Source organism: Crocodylus siamensis, chromosome 12 (assembly GCF_052110815.1).
Source record: "Crocodylus siamensis isolate JL-2025a chromosome 12, ASM5211081v1, whole genome shotgun sequence".
Classification (NCBI taxonomy): Eukaryota; Metazoa; Chordata; order Crocodylia; family Crocodylidae; genus Crocodylus; species Crocodylus siamensis.
Window position 1 is genome coordinate 19,908,397 of NC_143406.1, and position 23,048 is coordinate 19,931,444.

The 23,048-nt window shown below is 50.3% G+C and overlaps 2 protein-coding genes across 24 annotated transcripts in view; one reads left to right on the forward strand and one right to left on the reverse strand.

Annotated features, from left to right (window-relative positions):
• SNRNP25 (small nuclear ribonucleoprotein U11/U12 subunit 25) overlaps positions 1-23,048 on the forward strand; it is a 69,685-nt gene that overhangs the window by 18,460 nt on the left and 28,177 nt on the right. For 4 of the 10 annotated variants that reach the window (XR_016438732.1, XR_016438733.1, XR_016438731.1 and 1 more), the window contains one exon: positions 1,708-5,072. The exons of 1 other annotated variant lie outside the window; for it this stretch is intronic. The gene's annotated coding sequence lies outside the window, so the exon portion shown is untranslated. 5 more of the 10 variants (XR_016438735.1, XR_016438734.1, XR_016438736.1 and 2 more) reach the window with 5 other exon arrangements.
• Positions 1-23,048, reverse strand: part of RHBDF1 (rhomboid 5 homolog 1) — a 207,345-nt gene that overhangs the window by 3,601 nt on the left and 180,696 nt on the right. For 7 of the 14 annotated variants that reach the window (XM_090024282.1, XM_090024283.1, XM_090024276.1 and 4 more), the window contains 3 exons: positions 19,634-19,734; positions 19,108-19,261; positions 16,881-17,750 (listed from right to left, as the gene is read on the reverse strand). In XM_090024282.1, the coding sequence (XP_089880408.1) occupies positions 17,331-17,750; positions 19,108-19,261; positions 19,634-19,734 (675 nt within the window). In that variant the 3' untranslated portion in view covers positions 16,881-17,330. Of the gene's footprint in view, positions 1-16,877; positions 17,751-19,107; positions 19,262-19,633; positions 19,735-23,048 lie in introns of those variants that run through there. The other 7 variants (XM_090024285.1, XM_090024286.1, XM_090024284.1 and 4 more) reach the window with 6 other exon arrangements.

Below are 23,048 nucleotides of genomic sequence, written 5' to 3' on the forward strand. Positions count from 1 at the left end.
CCAGAGATCAGGGGAATGGGACTTGGAGATCCTTATCTCTCAGCCCCAGTCCCCCAGTCATCAGTGCCAGCCCCACAACCATACAGCTGATGCTTGGAGAAAAGGATCTCTCAGCCCAGGCCCCATCACTGGGGCTCAGGCTGGGAGATAAGGATCTCCCAACTCCTAGCCTCGTGATCACAGAGCTGCCCCTGAGACATAAGGACCTCCTGCCTCCCCAACCATGCTGGGAGATAAGGACTGTGGAGCTGATGAAGATAAGGATCTCTCAGCCTGGGCCCCACAATCACAGAGTGGGGGCTGGGAGCTCCCTGGTGCCTGGCCAGGGAGACAGTGTCCCCACCCAGGCTGTGGTGGCTGAGCTTGCGCAGGCAGGAGACAACTGTCTCCTGGCCCCTGAGCTAGCACCTATGGCAGGGGTGGGCAAAATGCGGCCCACCAGTCCATTCTATCTGGCTCGCAGAGCCCCTAAAAACTTCAGAAAATATTTATGTGCCCTCAGCTGCCTGTCATGTGGCCCTCGATGGCTTGCCAAAACTCAGTAAGTGGCTCTCTGCCCAAAATAATTGCCCACCCCTGACTTAGGGGGAGCCTAGAGCTCCCCCTGGCTGCTGCAGGTGCCTGTTGCAAGGCCGCAGGGAGTGGGAGAAGTCTGTTGCTAGGAGTAGCAAATCAACTCCTGTGTCCCTGCATGTGTAGATACATGTCCGGGAAGAGTAAACTGCTCCCAGATTATTAGCATATGTAGATGTGCCCTGTGTGACAGAAGCATTACCTTGCCAAATCCAGACTCCAGAGCCTTTCAGAAGTTAAGGTCCAAAGCATATGCTGTTGCATCAGCTGAGTTGCAAACCAATTCAAGTATTCCAACAGGTGTGGAAGCCATACAATCCCAAGCTAACTGTCACAACTTATTATTCAATCAGTCAGTGTGGTAGAGGAGATATCTTTTATTACAGCAACTAGACAGTTGTAAAAAAAAATCTTTATTTGCAAGCTTTTGGGCACACATGCCTTTCCTCAGGCATAGAAGAATGTAGATTGTAAAGCTTCTCCCAGGTAGAAATGAAAATTCATATTGTACAAGAGAGCTTGAGTGTGATGAACTTTTCCAGTAAGGAGAACTTACATTTTATGAAAATTAGGCTTAGGTAAAAGTTAGAGTTTATTATTATTTTATTATTGTTATTGTTATTAACATGTATATTTAAACTGTTCAGAACACCAACTCCTCCTTATTGCAGTGGTCATGGTCTGGCCAGCAGCATTCAGTTCAGGTAGCAAGTGCTCCATTTGTGTTATCTTTGTTCTGAGACACTTGTACCAGATGTAAAAAGCACAATTCATCCCAAACTCAGGTTGGGCCTGAAGCAAATGGCTATATAAGCAAAGGGTGAGCCAAGATAGAGCTAGAAGCATTGTCCAGCCCATTATCAATAATGCAAAACAGATAAAGGGTATGGCTTAGAGTGCTAAAAAGACTTGAATGTTGCAATGTACCAGCTACCTTTCAGGTGTTTTGCCAGCTAGTGGAATCCACAGTCCTGAGTTAGGTGCCCAGCTGCTCTGTTCAGTGTGGGGCGATAGTGAGGTACCTTAAAACAAGGATCCATAAACAGCCAGCATACATAGAAGGAAGTATTTTGAGGTAAGCAACAGAAAGCTTAGAGAAGAGGGCATATCTCAAGTCCTGCCTTTGGCCTTTAGGTGGCTTTCTCTGATCAGTATTTATCATCCTGGAACATGGGTGGATCCAGAATTTTGGAAAGGAGGGTACAAGAGCAGCGATCGCTGGAGTGGCTGCACCCTGACTCCCAGCCTCCCTCACCCACAACATGGCAGGCAAATAGCACTGGAGGAGTGGAAGACTTCTTTTTAAATTCATCAAGCAGGTAAGAACCTCCCCTGCACCACCCCCACCGCTTCCTTTCTATGCTCAGAAGGCCTGGTCCCCTCAGTGCTCCCTGCCAGTTTGGGGAGCAGGAACAGGAGAAGAGAACCTATGCATTGTGTGCGTCTACACGAGACGTTTACTGTGCATTGGCCTAGTAACAATGCGCAGTAGTGTGCCATGGCAAAAACTGCTAATAGCCTACTGTGCCATCTCCTATTAGGCTAATGTACAGTGAGCGTCACTAAGTAACCATGTGCCAGTGGTACTGTGTAGTGACTTTAGGTACTGCACATTTAGTTAATACTTTATTAAGGAAGTAGTAAACTAAATATGCAGTATCTAAGGGGTATATAGCTAATCCCTCTGATACCACCAAATTTGCACTGAGAAGAACTCATGATTATCACCTCACAAATCTCAAAAGGGCTTTCACTCAACAAGGACACTGCTCTGAGAGAGAGATTACACTTTTGAAAGAGCCGCTTGGATACCACATGAAGAATTGCTGCAATACAGAAAGAAAATCCCCATGAATCGCACACCATTAGTTATGACATATGGAACCTATATGGGAAATCCTCAAACAATTGAAACCCATACTAGAAGAAGACCCAATTCTTATAAAGAGATCTTCCCAGAACCACCTATCCTATCCTTTAAACAAGCACAAACCCTGACAACCTTGTCACCAGAAGCAAACTTCCTGTGACTCAAAACACACCAAATGGATCCAGTCCATGCCATGACAAGAAATGTAAAACATGCCAACATATTTCCACTACCCCCAACATAACTACACCCCACAACAGAGACATCAACATTCCTGGATCTTATACCTACACATCCAGAAATGCAATATCTCTCATTCAGCACACCAAATGCCTTGGTGTAAAAATACATTTTTAGCCTGTAAGGTCAGTGGTGTCCCACACGGTTTGCTCCTTGGACCAATGTTATTTAATATCTTCATCAGTGATTTGGACAAGGGTGTCCAAGTTCGCACATGACACCAAGTTATGGGGCAAAGTTAACACACTTGGGGGGCAGGGCACAGATACAAGCTGATCTGGACAAGTTGGATCAATGGGCAGAATGAAACAGTATACAATTTAACAAAGACAAATGCAAGGTATTCCACCTAGGGAGAAGGAATCCCCAGCACACCTATAGGTTCGGGTATGACCTCCTCAGCAGCTGAAAGGAATCTTGGAGTCATAGTTCACTCCAAGGTGAACATGAGCCAGCAGTATAACGAAGCCATCAACAAAGCCAATTGCACCTTATCGTGCATTAGTAGATGCATGACCAACAGATCGAGGGAGGTGATGCTCCCCCTCTATGCGGCATTGGTCAGGCTGCAGTTGGAGTACCGTGTCCAGTTTTGGGCGCCGCACTTCAAGAGGGATGTGAAGAATCTGGAGAGGGTTCAGAGGAGGGCCACTCATATGATTAGTGGCATCCATGCAAGATCTTATGAGGGGAAGTTGAGGGATCTGGATCTCTTCAGCCTTCACAAGAGATGTCTGAGGGGAGACCTTGTAGCTGCCTGTAAGTTTATCAAGGGAGGACAACAGAAAATTGGAGATGCGCTATTTACCAGGGCACCGCTAGGAGTAACTAGGAATAATGGGAATAAACTAGTGGAGTGTAGATTCAGGTTAGACATTGGGAAGAAATTTTTCACAGTAAAGGTGGCCAGAATCTGGAACGGGCTGCCAAGAGAGGTGGTAACTTGGAGATCTTCAAGAGGAGGCTAGATAGGCACCTGGCTGGGGTCATGTGACCTCAGTCGTCTTTCCTGCCTGGGCAGGGGGTCAGACACAATGATCCTTTGTGGTCCCTTCTGACTCTACAATCTATGAATCTATGTAGGAGAAAACAAACAACTGCGTACCAGAATGAACACACACTGAAAATCTATGAAAGACAAGAATATTCAGTTACCTGTGGGGGTACATTTCTCACAAGATAACCACTCTAATTCTAGATCTAATTTTCAAAGGGAATTTTCAAAACATCTTTTGCAGATGAGCCTATGAACTTCACTTCATCAATCTACTGGATACAAAAAATCATTGACTAAATATAGACACTAAATATATGGCACATTTTAACCCACCTAACATCTGATACCCCAGGTAACCTCTCTACTATTTACTACATTTTAGCACCAGGTAAATATTCCCTTCTCCCACCTGTGTCTCACCCATTGTCTACCTCAATTTGCATTTTAACTGACTGGCATTCTTGCATACTGGCTTCTATCCCACCCAGGAGGAGCACAAAACAACAGATACTTCCTTTCCCTGAAGAAAGGTGTTTGTACCCAAAGGCTTGCAAAGAAGAATTTTTCCAACTATTTAGATTGATCTAATAAAAGATTAGATTTACCCAAAGAACTTTGTCTGCCAGTATCTAAGGTGTATTAATGAACATGTAGATGTGCCCACTGTTGCTGTTGTCCTTGGGTGAGTCTGGCTGCATGTGCTGTCTGGCAGGAGCAGCTCTGGAGCTCCCCCCAGCCCTCAACCCTGCAGCAGGCAAGGACAGTGGCAGTGGTAGGCAGGGGAGTGGGGAAAGGAGGCATCACTGAGCTTGGAAGGAAAGGGACAGGGAATTTTTACTTGCTTCAGTGACAAATTAAGTCCCTGGCTGCTCTTTCTGCAGTGTGGTTGACTGAAAGGGAGTCACACTGATATATCACTGTGTGCTCCATCCCCCTCCCACTCCCGATTTGCCCCTGTTCTGGAGTCACGTGTCTAAGCCAAAATAATAAAGCTCAAGAGGAAGTAGCATCCATTTGCCACCCCACCCCCCCTTTTATCATACCGTCTAGTGCTTAGAGTACTTGCCAATGATGCAGGAGATCCAGGTTAGTGCATCTCCTCTGCTTGATGGGATTTGAATTCACATTTCCTATCTCCCATCTGAATGGCACCGATATTAAAACCTTTCCTCCCGGCTATGTGCTCATACACAGACAACACTTTGGCTCTAATTGCTGCGTCATTGACAACTCCTTTTGTATTGGTCAGTTCATTGATCCAAAGATTAAGGAATTTCTTGACCATATCTAAATGAGGAATTCTGGTCACCAACGACACTTGAACTCACAGGGGTTGTCGTTTTCACAGTCGCTAATGTTTTGCTCATTTTTTTTAATGGTACACAGTCAATTCACTTAAACTGTATTGGCGAGCAATCCATGCAGCACTATTGCCTTCTCTTAGTTTATCGAGGATTTTTATTTTCTGGGCCAGGGTGATAGACTTACGTGCGCTTTTGGGCATGACATCAGAGGCTTTCTTTGACACCATTTTCACAAATATTCAGGTGTTACCGTAACCAAAAATGATGGACAATCTTGGAGGAGACAACAGGTGATGCTAATGCTATGTAAGCAGACTCCAAACTAACAACTGCTCTACCGCAAACAGTGTAGCAGGGTATCACATAAGTTGAAACATGGTCACATTATATAAAGCGTGTATACACGAATCAGTGTAACTCAAAACTGTGTAACTGGGGGTCCAACTGTACTTGACTGAGAGGAAGATAACCTGGTTCTAGGCCTTTCTCTTGTACTTGATTAGCTGCTATTCAGATTCCCAGCAGTTATAATTAACTGCAGGTGACATGTTGTACACCTGTTCTGTGACAGGAAAGTATATTACTCTTAAAATCACTTTTCTGCTGTGACTGCACATACATACCTCCTCCTTTTCCCTCCGACACACTAAATGCATCTACATGTGCACTTGATCCAGGAGCAGTTTCCTTGCTAATAAACTACTCATGAGTAAAAGCTCCTTAGTAAACGTCTACACTTGGAGAGATTTTCTGCTCCCAACAGCAAACTGGCCCCTATAACGGGCCCCTACTGCCACCAAGGGAAGCTGTCTGCAGCCAGAGGCCATCTTTAAAAGGCAGCCCCACTCCTTGGCCAGCCACTTTTCTGGCAGAAGTAGCGTGCACAGTGCAGGGACAGCACGCAGGAGCTCTGTTGCTGCAGCCTCTGTCTCCCTGCACCATGACTGCCTCAGCCCCTGGCAGCAACAGCTAGCACCTCGGGCTCCTGCTGACCACCTTACTGAACCCGCTGGTTCACCACGATGACCACCATCTGGCCCAAAGCACTCTGGGCCCTGCTGGCTCCCCCAAGTGCGCCTTGCCATGCAGCTGCTGCCTGGACTCTGCCCTGCTGGCTGAACTCTGGCAGTGGCATCAATGACATGCTCCTGGGCACCCCCACCAGGCCCATCCACACTCTCCTGGCCCTTTAGCCCCACTGCCTCTGGTCCCACTTGGCTAGACAGGACTGGTGACTGCACATTGTCCAGGCCACCTGGGACAATGAGCAGTGGCTGAAGGCCTGCTGCATAGATTTCACAGCCATTAGGGCTAGAAGGGACCTCGGAAGGTCAAGTCCAGCCCTCTACCCCAGGGGCAGGAAGTCAGCTGGGGTCATAGGATCCCAGCAAGATAAACATCCAATTGTCTTTTGAAGGCATTCGAAGTAGGTGCTTGCACCACCTCCAGTGGCAGTCTATTCCAAACCTTGGGGGCTCAGACAGTAAAGAAGCTCTTCCTTATGTCCAGCCTGAAACGGTCATGGAAGCGTTTATGACTGTTCAACCTTGTCATCCCTTGGGGTGCTCTGGTGAACAGACATTCCTCCAGATGCTGGTGAGCACCCCTGATAAATGTATAGGTGGCCACCAGATCATCCCTGAGCCTGCGCTTTTCCAGGCTAAAGAGACCCATGGCTTCTCGTAAGGTCTATTTTCCTGACCCTTGATTATGCGTATGGCTCTCCTCTGTACTCTCTCAAGCTTCTCCACATCCTTTTTGAATTGTGGAGCCCAAAACTGAACACAGGACTCCAGCTGCAGCCTCACGAAGGCTGAGTACAACAGGAGAATGACATCCTGGGATTTGCTTGAGAAGCATCTATGGATGCAAGCCAGCGTTTTGCTCACTACTAGCCACAGCATCACACTGAAGGCTCATGTTCATCTTGCAGTCAATGATGACCCCCAAGTCCCTTTCACCCATAGTGCTAGCCAGCCTAGCACTGCTGAGCCTATAAGCATGCTGCAGGTTTTTCTTCCCAAGGTGGAGAACCTTGCATTTTTCGTTGTTAAACACCATCAAGTTCTCATTCACCCATTTCCTAAGCCTGTCAAGGTCAGCCTGGATCACCCTCCTGTCCTCAGGTATGGACTCTTTACCCCAGAGTTTGGTTTCATCGGTGAACTTGGCCAGTCTGCTTCTGATACCAATTTCCACATCATTAATGAAGATGTTGAATAGTGTAGGCCCAAGGACAGAGCCTTGAGGGACCCCACTGGTCACAGGGCACCACAATGACGTCAGGGACTCTAACCCTGACTTCCCAAGTCCGTTGTCTGACTGCAAGAGATAGGCAACACCATTAAGGTCTTATCTCAAAGCTCTTTATTGAAGCATGCATACAACAACAAAGAGCAGCCCATCTCCTCCAAGAACCAGCCCCCCCCTTGATAATAAGTAAGCGAGTTTATATAGACAGTTTTGCGTCACAGATTCTACACCTAATTGACTCAACCCCCATGGTTAGTTAGAAACTTCTAGAGTGCATGCCTAGCTACACAATAAGAGGCTTTGAGCACTTCTTATGCATAACCATCTTCCTTATCATCAAACATGCAACTTTCTTTTCAGCAGTTACTTATGCTAGTGGGCTCAAGGTGTGATGACCCACTCTGGTTTATCAGCTCACATTCCTGTCGCTATACTGTATCGAGAGAGCTTGTGATTATTATTATTATTTTTTTAAGCTTCTCAGCAGTATTTTTCTTTGTGGGCTTTTGGGCCTGCTCCCAAACATCCTATCTATCAATTGACTTCCATCAACCACCACCCTCTGGATCCAACCACGGAGCCAATTCCCCAGCCAGCAGATCGTGGTGAGGCCAAGGCCGCAGTTAGCCAGTTTTGCTAAGAGGTGATCATGGGATACCAGATCAAAGGCTTTTTTAAAGTTAAGATATATGACATCAGTGTCATCTGCCTTGTCCAGGTGATAGGTCACCTGATCGTAAAAGGAAATAAGATTGGTCAAGCAAGATCTACCCACAACAAACCCATGCTGGTTATCCCTCAGGATGCTGCCATCGGCCAGTCTGTTAAGAATGGTCTCTTTGATAATCTTTTCTAAGACCTTCCCTGGGATAGAGGTCAGGCTGATGGGCCTGTAGTTTGCTGGATCCACTTTCCTCCCTTTCTTGAAGATAGGCACTACATTGGCCTTCTTCCAATCTTTGGGCACTTCACCAGAACATCAGGAGTTCTTGAAGATCCATGCCAGGGGTTGAGCTAGGATGCTAGCCAGCTCCTTGAGCACCCTGGAGTGTAAACTGTCAGGGCTGGCTGACTTGAAGGTATCCAGCCTCTCAAGGTGTTTCTTCGCAAGGTCAACATTGATGGAGGGTAAGGAATCTCCCTCACCCAGGCATCCCTGTCTCATAATGGACTGGGGCGTCCCATGGGACTGGTGAAAGAGCAACGCAAAGTACCCATTTAGCAAGTTGGCTTTTTCCTGGGCATCAGTTGTCCCATCTGGTTTAGCAGGGATCCAGTGTTGCCCTTGCTTTTCCTCTGGCTTCCCACATATCTAAGAAATATCTTTTTATTGTCCTTGATACTTGTAGCTGGTTGGAGTTCTGTCACAGCCTTGGCTTTCTTGGTTCGCTCCCTATGGGTCCGGACCAGTGAAGAATATTCCTCCTTGGAGTTGGATCCAGTCCTCCATCCTTTGTAGGTCTGTCATTTTAGGCCTTCCTGAATCTCCTTGAACAGACACCATGATGTAGTAGCCCCTCCCCACAGACACCTGACTTTCCATTGCCCTGCTGAAGCTGGCTATGCCTGCCAGCCTCCACTACATTGGCCACCTCTTTGGCATGGGTAAGACCACCACTGGGAAGACCATGCTGGAGGTATGCAGTGCTCTCCACTACGTCCTGGGGTACACAGTGCTCCACGTGCATCAGCCTCTGGTGGTGGTGGGGTTCTGTACCCTGGGAGTCCCCTAGTGGATGGGACCCACATCCCCCTCACCTGCCCACCCCAGGGTGACCGCCCCTACTACAGCCAGTGGAGCTTCCACTCCATCATGCACCAGGCCATCATCAACCAGTGCAGCACCTTCACAAATGTGAGTGCTGTCTGGGCTGGCACTGCCCACATCTTCCACAACTCTGTCCTGCCAACCCTGGTGCAGAGTGGACGCTTTGTGCTGAGGGTGCTGGACCTCCAGCTGGGTGCCATGGTGGTACTGACCCTCCTCACTGGGGCCCCCACCTACCTGTTCCTCCCCTGGCTCATGCAGCCCTACACTGGCCAGCTGGACCCCCCCCAGGCATACTTCAACTGGTGCCTGGACACCTCCTGGAGTACACCTTTGACCACCTGAAGGGATGCTGGCACACCCTCACTGCCCACCTTGAGTTCGCTGAGGCCAGCATCCTCCTGGTCATTGTCACAGCCTGCATACTGCATAAAATCTTCAAGGCTTGTGGGGACCAGTTTCACGAGACCTGGATGGAGGCACCCACTGGAGGACTCCTGGCACTGGGAGCACCAGCTGCAGCAGCAGTGACAGTGGCAGCCCCCCCACTGAGCCTCCAGGCAAGCCACACACCTGCCAGTGGGGGCTAGGGCAGTGGGTTCAAGAAACACTGACTGACCACCTGCTCCTGCACTCCCCTCTGTAGCCCACCTGGATAACTGCCCATGGCTCCCTGCCCCACCACCCATCCTCAGCACCATGGACACTGTGGACAGTTCTCTGAAAAACACTTTATTGGCCTCACAACAAACACACCTGCTTTCCCTCCCTCCCCAACAACAAAGCACATCCCTGCTACCTCCTCAACATGAACCCCTGCACCACCCACCCTTTCCACCAACAATAAAACACCCTCTTCTCCATGCAAACTATTTACAATGTGGTTTGTGTGCCCTCCCATGGTTGGGGGGGCATGGGGTGGCAGCACCTAGGAGGCAAAGACTAGGGACAGGTGGCCAGTACCCTGGCCTCTGGCCATTCCCCCGTGGGTACTCATGCTGCAGTGAGCCTGGTGGGTGGAGGCTCACCCAGGGGTGATGGCCACTGCTGATCTCCAGATGCAGGTGGCTCTCCCTTTGGTAGCCAGTGTCCAGGGTGAGCAGGGCCAGTGCATGGCCCTAGTCCTGCTGCAGGCAGCTCCTGCTCCATGGCTGTGTGAACCCAGGCTGAGCAGCAAGGATAGGCCCAGACAAGGTGCTGTGTGGTGGACCCAGGGCTGAGGCGGGGGCACCTCGCTGGTGGAGGCAGCACTGGACCTCTGCTCAGGCCCACGAAGGGGCCTGCTGCTGGGCAGCAGGTTCCTGCTGGGGTGGTAGGCAGTTAGGGGCAGGGCAGTGGGCAGCAGGAAGGTGACCACCAGGGCCAGGGCAGTGTTCAGCACCTGGCAATCCTTCTCCATCATCTCCACTGCCCTGGCCATGAGCACAGCCTGCCACTCCAGGGTCTCCATGTGCTGCATCTCCAGGGCCAGAAGCTATGCCATAAACTCCTGGTCCGCCCAGCCCCATGCCTTCTCACGCTGGTCCTGCACATCCTTGTGGAAGACATACTCCATCCACCATGCACACATCTGTCAGCTGGTCCTCCCAGGCCATCACCAGCCTGTCCAGATGGAGTCTGGTCCTGGGTCCTCCAGGCCCCAGTCAAGGTCGGCAGTGACCCTGGCAGTGCCTCCCAGCTGCCAACTGCAGCTTCTCCTGCAGCTGCAGGACTCGCAGAGCCATGAGAAAAAAACTTTGTGAAAGTTTGCAATATTTATAAGATGCCCTGTACTGGGGAGCTGTACACTGCCTGGCCTCAGATTGGGGGTTGTGCATCCACGGCTACCCATGGACCATGGTAAGTCGGGCAGGCAGGCCTGAGCCAGTCAGCAGCCAACTAAGCCCCCTCCCATCCCTGCTCACTCCTCAGGGACCAGTCAGCTGGACACAGGCAATCTGCCTCCTCTGCCTCCTTCCCAAGCTGGGTCAGTCCAGGCTCCTGGCAGCACCTGCTGCTGCTGCATCAGACCCCTCTCCCCTGTTGGCTTAGAAATTATATCTAAAAGTTTGTTTTTTGGGAATTGACGTGTGTGTGTGTGTGTGTTTAGAATGATTCAAGATGGGCAGCAGGGGTTAATTGATTTCTAAGAAGCTTGGGTCTCACATACAAAGTTTCTCACAACCCTGAAGGCGGACGGGCTGTCTAATATAACAAGGCCAATGGATTAACACATTGCTTGAGGACTGAGGGGGCATGCCATAAGATGAGATCACAGCCTGCAAAGCAGACAGACTGTCTAACAAAACAAGGACACAGTCTAGAAAACAGTCTGGGAATTCATAGATTCATAGATTCATAGATGCTAGGGTCGGAAGGGACCTCAATAGATCATCGAGTCCGACCCCCTGCATAAGCAGGAAAGAGTGCTGGGCCTACATTACCCCAGCTAGATACACATCTAGCCTTCGCTTGAAGATCCCCAGGGTAGGGGAGAGCACCACCTCCCTTGGGAGCCCGTTCCAGACCTTGGCCACTCGAACTGTGAAGAAGTTCCTCCTAATATCCAGTTTAAATCTGCTCTCTTCTAGCTTGTGGCCATTATTTCTTGTAACCCCCGGGGGGGCCTTGGTGAATAAATACTCACCAATTCCCTTCTGTGCCCTCCGATGAACTTATAGGCAGCCACCAGGTCGCCTCTCAACCTTCTCTTGCGGAGGCTGAAAAGGTCCAGTTTCTCTAGTCTCTCCTCGTAGGGCTTGGCCTGCAGGCCCTTAACCATACGAGTGGCCCTTCTCTGGACCCTCTCCAGATTATCCGCATCCTTCGTGAAGTGCGGCGCCCAGAATTGCACGCAGTACTCCAGCTGCGGTCTGACCAGCGCCCGATAGAGGGGAAGTATCACCTCCTTGGACCTATTTGTCATGCATCTGCTGATGCACGATAAAGTGCCATTGGCTTTTCTGATGGTTTCGTCACACTACCGACTCATGTTCATCTTGGAGTCCACTAGGACTCCAAGATCCCTTTCCACTTCCGTGCCACCCAGCAGGTCATTTCCTAGGCTGTAGGTGTGCTGGACATTTTTCCTCCCTAGATGCAGCACTTTGCATTTCTCCTTGTTGAACTGCATTCTGTTGTTTTCTGCCCACTTGTCTAACCTGTCCAGGTCTGCTTGCAGCTGCTCCCTGCCCTCCGGCATGTCCACTTCGCCCTATAGCTTAGTGTCGTCTGCAAACTTGGACAGAGTACATTTCACTCCCTCATCCAAGTCACTGATGAAGACATTAAAGAGTATCAGTCCAAGGACCGAGCCCTGCGGGACCCCACTGCCCACACCCCTCCAGGTCGAAACCGACCCATCCACCACGACTCTCTGGGAGCATATACTGTAGTGTCCCATAACACGAGATAAAGTGACACCAGCTGCAAGGCTCCAGAGCAGATGGGGGGGCCTGAGTCCCAGTTTTGGGGTAACAGACCAAATTAGTATTATACAAAAAGATTTTTTGCCTATTGCTTTTAATCTTATGTATTTTCTTGAGTTTTGCATTGCCTTAAGAAACTCCATTTTGTATTGCTCTGTAGCTTGACATAAGTGTTTGACCTTTGTATGCTGTATGTGTGAGATAATAGGTTAGAGTGTGTCTGTGGAAAAGGAAAACATCAGCTGGTGACTGGCTGAAAAATACAGACAGATAAAAGACTAAACAAGAAGAATCTGCCCCAGAACAGCGAGAGAACAATGGCAACCAACCTTCAAGGAAGAACACAATGATAACAAACCAAAAGCCCAGAGCACCATGTGAACTGACAAGGCTATAAAAGATGGGGTGAGGCATATCGATTTTGGGTCTTGTTCTGCATGTCATCCTGGAGCATTGGTTCATTTGATGAGATGGACTGGCAGGAGCCCAGCTCCTATTCATGATCAACTTGGCTGGTTGCTAAGTTGATCTAAGCACCAGTAAGACTGGTAATGTATACCAGCACAGAACAGAAATTGGGGTATGAATGTGGGGCGGGGGGATGTGTGTGTACTTAATAAATGCGGTATCTTGCCTTATCCTCCCTCATAAGGTCTCGCTTGTGATTTGAACAATTGGCAATTTGTGTAACATTTGGAGAAGACCCGAAAAGACCATATTAGTATGTGTGCATGTGATGAGCTTGGACTGTGTTGATGACACAGTATGTGGATATGTGACCACAAAGAGACAACCAACCAGAGATAGCCACAGATCAAGAGTCATAAGGAGGGAAATAGAAAACAAAAGCAAAGACTTGAGAGTAACAAGGGGTCCCTCCCTTTGTCCCATCCCTCCCTGTTCCTTCTCATCCCTCCCTGCCTCCCTGTCCTCCCTTCCCATCTCCATCCATGTCCTCTGGGAAGGGTTCCTGACATCGCCATGGACAGAGGGCATACAACCAGCTTATTTCATGCACCCCACTGGAGGGAGTGTGTGGCCTTGGCATCCTACCTCCATACGGCTGACATCTGACACCTAAGAGAAAGAGTCTCAGAGTGAAGCCTGCGTCCTAGCCAGATGTTCTTTGACTGTTATGACAGCTTTAGGATTTGGAAGATATATAGAATTGCTTGATTGTTTGTATTGTTTCTTTTCTGTTATCACTGTGTATCAATAAATTTGCTTATTATCAAATGGAAAGGTTGTGGTTGGTGTGAGGGTGGGACCAGGCCGGTATCCCCCTCCCCCCTCAGAACAAGGCCTCTGGGTCCTAAATCTATAGCCAACATCACCACCCTTCTCCTTCTGCAGGTCAGCCTGCCTCCTGTGCTGCCAAGCCCATGACACTTGGGATGGGGAGGGTGTGGGGCTCCCAGATGACTAGGACACCCTGCTCTGCAACTCTGCCTTCCCCACAGGGGGCCTCTCCGGGGAGATGTCTCCAGAGCTAGCACCCCTTCTCCCCCTAGCAGCTGGTTTGCACCCTTAGCATACCCCTGCTGCATGTATCACAGGCACAAGGTGAGGAGCTGTTTCGGTGGACTGCGGGTGCCCAGCCCAATATGCCCTGATGATGATGATCACCAGGGATCTGGGTTGTTTCCCATGGAAAAACAGAGAAAACCACAGATTTCCCCTTTTTATCAGAGAAAACATGGATTTCGCCTTTTAGCAGAGAAACCCATGGATTCTCCACTTTTGCAAACAGCTCTGCAGGCTGGTTGAGCTCCAGACTGCAAGAGCTGTTTGCAAACAGGGAGGAAACCCTGAGCCCTGCCTAAAGGGGGAGGGAAAAGGGCAGGGCCTGAGGCTCTCAGTCAGCCACAGCTCGGGGCTCAGCTCAGCCTTACTCATAGTTCCTGGAGCATGTGTGGTAAATGGAGCTTGCACAGGGCTGGGAGGCCCTCTGGCAGGGCTGGGGGGTTGCAGGTCATGGCTGGGGAGGGCACCAGCAGGGCTAGGGGAGAGCCAGGAACCAGCCCCAGCCCTGCCCCCACCCAAGCAGGTAGCAGCAGTGGGGGAGCTGGCTCCATGCTGCTTCTGCTGCAGCTACCTGCTGTTGAGGGCAGGGACCTGCAGACTTGGGTCCCTGGCCCCATAGACCAGGCAGCTTGGGGTCCATTCTGGCAGGGCTGGGGGGCAGGGACTGCGGGTGGGGGGCCAAGAGGCACAGGTAGGGCAGGGGGGCTGTTTGGGGGGAAAAGAGAGGTACCAGCAAGGCTGGGGGGGATCTAGTGGCCTGTTATAAACTAGTCAGGGGGGATCAGCAGGCATTGGGGGAATCACTATTCCCCCGTGCACTGCCAGGAGTGACCAGGAATAACGGTCACAAGCTGGCAGAGGGCAGGTTTAGGCTAGCTATCAGGAAGTGCTACTTCACGGTCAGGGCAGCTAGGATCTGGAACCAACTTTCAAGAGAAGTGGTGCTGGCTCCTACCCTGGGGGTTTTTAAGAGGAGGTTAGATGTACACCTTGCTAGGGTCATTTGACCCCAGTAATCTTTCCTGCCATGGCGGGGGGTCGGACTAGATGGTCTACTTAGGTCCCTTCTGACCCTAGAAACTATGAAACTATGACACTATTGGGGGAAAGTGAGGAGCACCAGCAGGGCTCAGGGAGGAACTGGGGGTGACTGAGGGGCACCAGGAGGGCTAGGGAGCTTTGGGGGTGCAGTGAGGGGCACCAGCAGGACTGGGGGGGGCTTAAAGGGCAAGTGAGGGGCACCAGCAGGGCTGGGAGGGTGTGAGGGGCACCAGCAGGGCTGGGGGAGGCACTGGGGGGGAGTGAGAGGCACCAGCAGGGCTGGGGGGGGTGGGGGGATTTTGCTTTTACTAATGGATTTGGGGCGTTTTATCAGAGAATTTGCAATTTTTTGTCAGAGAATTTTTAATTTTTTATCAGAGAAAACAAGGATCCCTGCTGATCGCCATGGTGACCCAGGCTCACCTGCACACCTGGCATAGTATACTGAGCTTCAATGGGGCAGCAGGCAAGCCTGCTGTGCCCCACAACCTTCACTGCCATCTGGAGGGTGGCCTATAGCTGTGCGACACATTCTTATCCCTCCCCCTCCAGCCAAGGAGGACATCACCACCATCATCAACACATTCCTCAACATGTGAGAGGCCTATGTTCACCTAGTTGTGGGGGCACAGGATGCTCAATATTTTTTTGCACTGTCTCCCACCTCCCTGTGTGCCATGAGGGGGGAACCCAGGGGCCAGAGAAGCATGGCAGGGATGGGGGCAGTGGCTGGGGTGGGGAGGGCCCTCCCTGCAGTGTGGGGTTTACTGTGCGAGTGGAGCTGGCGTGCCTGGCAGCTTGGGTTGGTCCCAGCTCGCAGTAATGGTGTATGGCTCCTGGTGGAGTCATTGGTCAGAGAGGCACAGCGTGTAGCTGTCCAGGCAGTGGCCACACCCCCAGGGAGGAGCTGGCACTGCTGGCAGCGACATGGCTGGCTAGGTCTTGTGACTGGAGCTGAGGTCACAGAGCTGGTGGGGCAGGCACTGGCTCTGGCTCCTTGAGCTGCTGAAGGACACTGCAGGCAGGGACCTCAGCAGGATGGGCTGCTGACAGGCCAAGGGGCTCTCCCCTTGTGAAGCATCACTATAGATGCCAGGCCATAGCAGGGGCTCAAGCAGGCCACCTGTGCTGCAGTACACAGCATGGCTGTGGCCTGGGTCTCAGGGTGTGAGAATGGCATCCAGTTGCCACATAAAGGACATGGACTTGTGGGCACTCCCCAACCAATGGTTGTGGTCCATGATGGTGACCCACCATGCCCTGCAACACCTTTACCTTTATGCGCACTGCCATGCCTACCAGTCATGCCCGCACTCCCACATTTGGCCTGACAGATCTTCCTGCACATGTGTATTGGAGTGCCCACCCTGCATGAACCACCTCTGCACCTCTGTCTAATGCCATAGCACCATAAGGGTCCCAGGATCGTCCATCGACTACTCGGGGCCCCGGGACGCAGCATGCGGCGTTGACAAGGATGCCATTGGGGGTCCTGCAATGGCTCACTGGGCCTATGCACGGCTGTTCTGGTACTGCTGGGCCTGGGCAGCTGCCTGCAGGCCCAGCACAGGGGCACACTGTGGGACTAGCAGCCACATGGTGAGGCAATGCCCCACAGAACCTGCACGGTCCTGTTAGGTGGAGGTGGTAAGCACATTGAGGATGTCAACACCTGGAAGGGATAGAACAACCTTAGAAGCTCCAGTTCTTGTTCCAAGGACTGGTTTAGGGAAGGTACAAGGAAGGCAGGTCAGTCAGGTACTTTTGGGGCAACTAAAGTGAAAGAGTAGATATGCAGGAACAGTAAGAACCTGAGGACTGGTAGGCATGGAGTGGGCAGCAACTTATAACTGAGCCTGTATTTATTACAAAATTGATCAGGCAGCTAATACATAAAAAAGACAAAGTCATTTGGAACTGTGAAACTAAGGCTGTGGCTAAAGGAAAAGGACATGGACAGTGAGTGCTTGAGACTTGCTGTGCTTATGCTAAAGCAAACAAATAAAGCCATGATCTGTGCAGAACAGTTAGCAGCAGCTAAAACGCTACTTTTCCATTTAATCACCACCTTTACAGTAGTAAACAAATCTGGTTTAAAATGCAGTTTTGAAACTAGTGTAATAAAAATATGGCAGCAGAAAGGGCTCAATACAATTGAACAAGGCACAGTTGTTCTGTTTACAGAAAACGTGAGTCTTCTGAGATAAGGCAAAACGGATCTGGCAAGTGTGAAGGGGACAGTTTAAATGAACCATGAGGAGGATTAGAAGTGTCGTAGGATTAGAGGAACTGGCACAGCAAATGCAAAATCCATCCAACACCAAGGCCTGCTTGAGAAGCCAGTCTGTGCCTTTCAATGGAGCTGTGCATCCAAATCATATTTTTCACAGAATTTGTCTGTGAATGGAATACATGTGAGGAACTCACACCATTCACACTTGATTGGGTAGAAATAAAACAGAATCACAAGTCCAGAGAAAAGTCCAATGAAGATGAGCTGGAAGATTATGATTTGGCATCGCTTTCGATATAAATCAAACCTCCCAAAACTAATATAGGGCAGGAAGGCAAAGGACAAAAAGAAGCCACTGATGAATCCTGAAATGTGGGCAAAATTATCAATCCAAGGCAGAAGGCCAAAGGCAAAGAGGAAAAGTACCACAGCCAGCAGCTTAAAGAAGGCCCTCCATGGCCGTGCCAGGATCTGCCAGCTCTGGAAAAGTTCCACAAAGAGGCAAGCCAGGATTCCAAACTGGGATCCTGCAGGACCCACCTGCAGAAGGAGAGGGATACAGATTATAGAGGCAGCCAGACCAAACCAATTGTACTGACTATTCCCACCAGCTCCGGGCTTTGCAAAGCTGATCACTCTCATCCAGCAAAATGTTCCACATTTAGTAATGCTCACTGAAGAGCTCTTGAATTTTAAGCCTTTCCTTGCAGTGATCTTTGAGGAGAAAACCTAGTCTGAGACCACCTGGTCTGTGCAGCTGGCGGTTGCAAAATGTCTTCTGTGTGTTAACAAAGCAGATCTGATGTGGAGTCACTGAGGCAAAGCTATTTTACAGACCTTTCTCAGAGCACAGCCTTTAGAGGCAGATCTGCAGATAGATGGGACCACACTGCAAACTAGTTCCTTACCCACACTGTGCTTTTCTTTAGCCTCCTTTCTCTGAATGTGTGACCATTTATGGAGACAGGATCCTCCAAGCCCTCCCACAGAATCTAAAACATAGAATCTAAAAAATCTTAATCTAAAAACACTAAGGACTGTCATCTGAGAGTTTTCCCAATACAGCAGTTGCTAATCACTGGTAGGGTCTCTAGGAGGATGTCAGGGGACAGAGCACAGGGAAGAGCAGGGAATGTTCTGTTCTTTGATCCCTCTTACAGTGCTCATACAACCAGCACTCTTGGGTGCTAGGTCTGGATCCCTCAGTGTCAGGAGACTTTATTTCTGCAAGTGAGAAAACATGGCATCAAGCCATCACTGTTACAGGCAGCCCATTACATTCTCAGGGCTGGTAATACAGTCTTTCCCTCAGACCCTCACTGCCATGCATCTGCATTTTCACAGACCTGCATTTTCCATATTGGCTTTTATTCTATCCAGGAGAGCATACAAACACCAACAGATTCCCTATGCCCAAAGAAGGGTGTTTGGGCCTGAAAGCTTACAAAGAACATTTTTTCCAATTATTTAGTTGGTCTAATAAAAGATATCTATTCAAAGAACCAACACAGCCTTTCTGCACCCCCGTTTCAATGGGCTAGGCCATAAAAAGGCAAAAGTAGGAAGTTCAATCCTGGGGAATTTTACCACTCAGCAGCTAAATGTGCCAGTGATACAGATCTGCACTTTTCCTTCTTGTTGTACCATCCTCCTCCCACAGAGGCTCAGAGACAAGCTAGGACAGGGAAGAATCAGTGGAGCTCACAGCACCAGAAGTAGTCACCCCACTTGTTAGTTTGTTTCCTAAGAAAGCATGGGCCCTAGTACACACAACAATCACCAGATTTGGGCTCTCTGCCTACACTGGACATAGGAGAATTAGGGAGGGCTGTGTCAGCATCAGTACTCACAGCAAATGACTAGAAAAGAGCTTCCCTGCTGTTGCAGGGAGACCTACCTCTGCTCTGTATGGCAGGAATATTGCGCTGGCTAGGTTTCCAGTGATGCCACTGAGCAAATAGATGATAGAGATACGATGCCAACCCGCCAGTTTCTCTAGGTCCCGCAGGATAGTCATCTGGAAACAGACTGAAACCAGGCAGTGCAGAATCCTACCAAATTAGAAGATCAGAGCTGAACCAGCAGCTGTCAAAACCACACACAGTCCTGCTCCATGCTTCCTGGTTAGGACTATCCATGGCTGCTGACCTACCCCTCTAGCATACTGCATTTGCCCTGGCCCCAGCAGGCACATTAGTCTTTCTGGGTTAGTTGCCCCAAGACTTAGTGGGATGCAGGGCATTGCCTGTAATACAACTCAGGAGGGAGAAATCACTGTTGCACTCCAGAGGGAACTAAAAGGCTCCCTGCCAAAAAATAACCCCACCCTGCATCACAGTGACACAGAGGCCATGCCCTAGGGACTCCACAGACACCCTAGGCTAGGTGGTAGCACAGGGATCAGTTTGTTTTTGCAGACTTACCCAGCATGGAGGAAGAGTGAAAGCCAGAGGCGGTAGAACTGGTCAGGGACCTCTGGGTTTAAGAAGGGCAGGAGGCCACAGACATCATCCATACAGTGTACCTGGCACAGTGAGAGCTAGGTCAGCTGGGGCCAGGGACCCCCAGGGAGCTAGTCACATTTAGGAGGTGGCAGGCAGCATTGGTGCTTGCTAGCAGTTGCACTGCCCCATACTTCACCCAAGTTAGCATTCCAGCCAAAGGCTGATACCTCTAGGTCAGCATAGTAGGACCTGGCTAGGGCTTGGTAGGGACTGGAAGAGGCATAATACTATAAATATTTCAAGTATGGCTGGTCTGCCAAGCCACAAGCTCTTCTCCAGGACTCTGAAGGATTTAGCAGGTCTCACGAAATGGCCAACCAGTCCAGATCCCTTTTTAACCCCCATCTTCCTCTCCCTTCCTCAAGCAGCAACTGTGCATCCCAGCCCAACATAGCTAGCATAAGGGAAAGCAGCCCAACTCTGATAGTCTTTGGAAGACCTGGGTTTTTGTGCCAAGGGCTGACAAAGCTTAAACTCTTGGGGCAGAGGTTTGTCCTCAATCCCAGTGCCATACATCAGCAGTCTCACCTTACCCCACTGTGCACAGCAGCATTACTGCCCAGCTCCCAAAGGGGAATGAGCAGTACACAAGTACCTTCGTTCCTAAATGTAGCAAGAAGGCATCAAAATGCAAAGCCCACAGGATAGTGCCATTTACCCTTGAGTCCCTTCACCCTCAAGCTTATCGGGTGACCCATGTAATAGGTTGGGGCAAGTTTGTGTGTGTTGCCCCTGTTGCTCTATGATGGCACAGTTCTGTCTTGTTCTAATGGCCTAATATCATGGTACACAGGCACTAATACAGTGTGTTGCTTCAAAAAGTGAATGTGGTTTTGGACTGCATCAATAGGAACAGTATGTACAAGACACAGATGATAGCACCTTTTCCCTTGGCACTGTTTAGGCCTCATCTGGAGCACTGTGTGCAGTTTTGGACTCCACTTTTTAAAAAAGGACATGGAGAAGGTAAACAGGGTCCAGCATCAAGTGACAGAAATAATAAAGGGCGTGAAAGCCAAGCCATTTGACAGGTTGAAAGAAACAGGTAAGTTCACCTGGCAGAAAAGGTGATTAAGAGGGGGACATGATAGCAGTCTCCAAATATTAGAAATGCTGTAAGAAACGAGAGAGAAAATAGCTTTTTTCCTTGTCACAGAGAGGAGGTGTATTAGTGGCTTGAAGTTGCAGCAAAGTATGTTTTGATTTGTTATCAGAAAAAGCTTTACTGTAAGAGCAGTGTGGCAGCAGACTAGATTGCTTAGGGAAGTTGTGGAGGCTCCATCACTGGAGGCTGACTAAGCATGTCAGATATGATCTAGGGATAGCTATGCCTGGAGTGGTCTATAAAGAGCAACAGTTGGAAGCCCAGGACCTGCTGACACTATGCACACACTTTAAGAAGCAGGCAGGCTAGTGCTGAAGCAGTCTGTGGGTGGGGCCAGGCTGATTGCATCCATCTGACCCAGGAGGAAGATATAAGCCCAGGCCCTGAGATGAGCCAACAGTAACAGTTTGGAGCCTGCTGAGAGACTTTAGCCTACTTTAGCAGGATGGCTGCAGCTCCAGAAGGACAGGATGGAGGGTAACACCTAAAGTAGTCTGGAGACTTGGAGAGGAACTAAGGAAATGAGGAGGTTCCTAGGGACCCAGGGTGGGGTCTGGAGCCCAGATTCAGGGGCTGAGATTGTGGGACCAGTGAGGGTCCAGGAACCCAGAGGAGGGGCTGAGTGGAAGAGAATATCAGTGAGGATGCCACTTGTAAGGCATGAGGCATGGTGTAGGTGTGGAACTAGAGCCATGCAATTAGTCCATAAGGCAGGGACCACAGCGCACCTGGTGGTCATTTGAGAGAACAATTTGGGAAACCCTGGGGCAGCCACCCTCATAAAAGTAAGAGACATCAAGGTGTAGTGGGTGACTGAAGGGATGACTGCCCACGAAGGGAGGGATGCAGGAACTCGAGGAGCTTCACAGCCACCCCTGGAGTGCCGCCCTGTTGCAATGAAGGGGATACAGAAAGGGGAATCTTCACTGTCCAGTAAGATGGTGTTATGTGCAGAGTTATGCTTGCTGTCCCCAGGTTGCAAAGCAGAATGGAAGGTGTCTCTTTTTTCCATGCTTCTGGGCTTTCCTAGTTGCTATGTGGGGCTGGGAAGGAATGTTTTCCTCCTGTGGCTAGAGGTATGGGGGAATGGTTTGACTTCCTCAGAAGCATTAGGGGTTGGTTGCAGACAAGGCTAAAGATTTTGACTGGGTGTAACAGGGTTCATCTTCAGGGCTAACTATGGAATCCCTGGAGTCCCTTCAGCCCTTACCCACTTCATCCTCTTTGAGCTGTTGCTCCTTCATTTTCCCACCATGCCTTGATATACCTAGCGTCTAAATAAAAGGAGGCTGCCCCAGGGTTTCCCAAGTTTGATCTTGCTCACAGGTGTCCCTGGTCATTGCCTTTAGGGACAATCTCATGGGCTCCATCCTCCCTAATACCTACTCCCATGCCTCATACCCATCTGGAGCTACAGGCTCCCAGCCCCAGTCCTTGCCCCTCCTGGCCTGTAGGCTCCTTGGCCCCCTTGGTCTCTGGCTGTGGCCTCCTGGTCTTTGGCCCTTTTCTGGGTCATGGGCCCTCTCCTAGGCTAGGTGAGACTCCTGTGCTCCTCCAGCTCCATCAGTCTCCAGCTGTGAACATCCGCTTGGCCTTCAGCCCATCTCCTGGGCCAGTGAGACCTTCAGGCTCCCAAGTCCTGCTGACAACTGCCCCTTCCTGGGCTTCAGACCTCTTGGCTCTTTAGCCCCCCCCGACTCTGCCTGGGCACTTTCCCTAGGTTGGCTACTTCCAAATGTGGCTCCTAGGCTTGGCGTCTCCACCTGGGTACTTAGTACACTTGGGAGTAGCTATCTCCACCTGCTTTCCCCCACCCAGGCATTTCACCTCCGCTGGCTACTCCTGCGCACAGTGTCCTGCTCTCTCAGGCTCTGCTGACACACACCCCTCTCTGGAATCTGGCCCTCCCTTGGCCCCACACATCTTTGGCCCCCTCCCCCTGCCTTCTTCTCAGGCTCTGGCCTTGATCCCAGGCCTTGGTCACACTCACTCCACCTCTACCTGTGCCAGGCTTCAGGCCCCACGCCATCTCTACTCAGCCCCAGGCTCAAGTACTTGCTCACTCTGGGCCCCAGGCTGATCTCTTCCAAGGCCTGATCTTGGCTCCATGCTCTTCCCTGCAGTGGGCTCAGACTCCCTCTCTCTCGGTGCCAGGGCTTCTATTCTTCTGGCCCCTCTTCCTCTGGGCCAGTTGGGACTTCCATAAACCCACTGATCAATCCCTTCCAC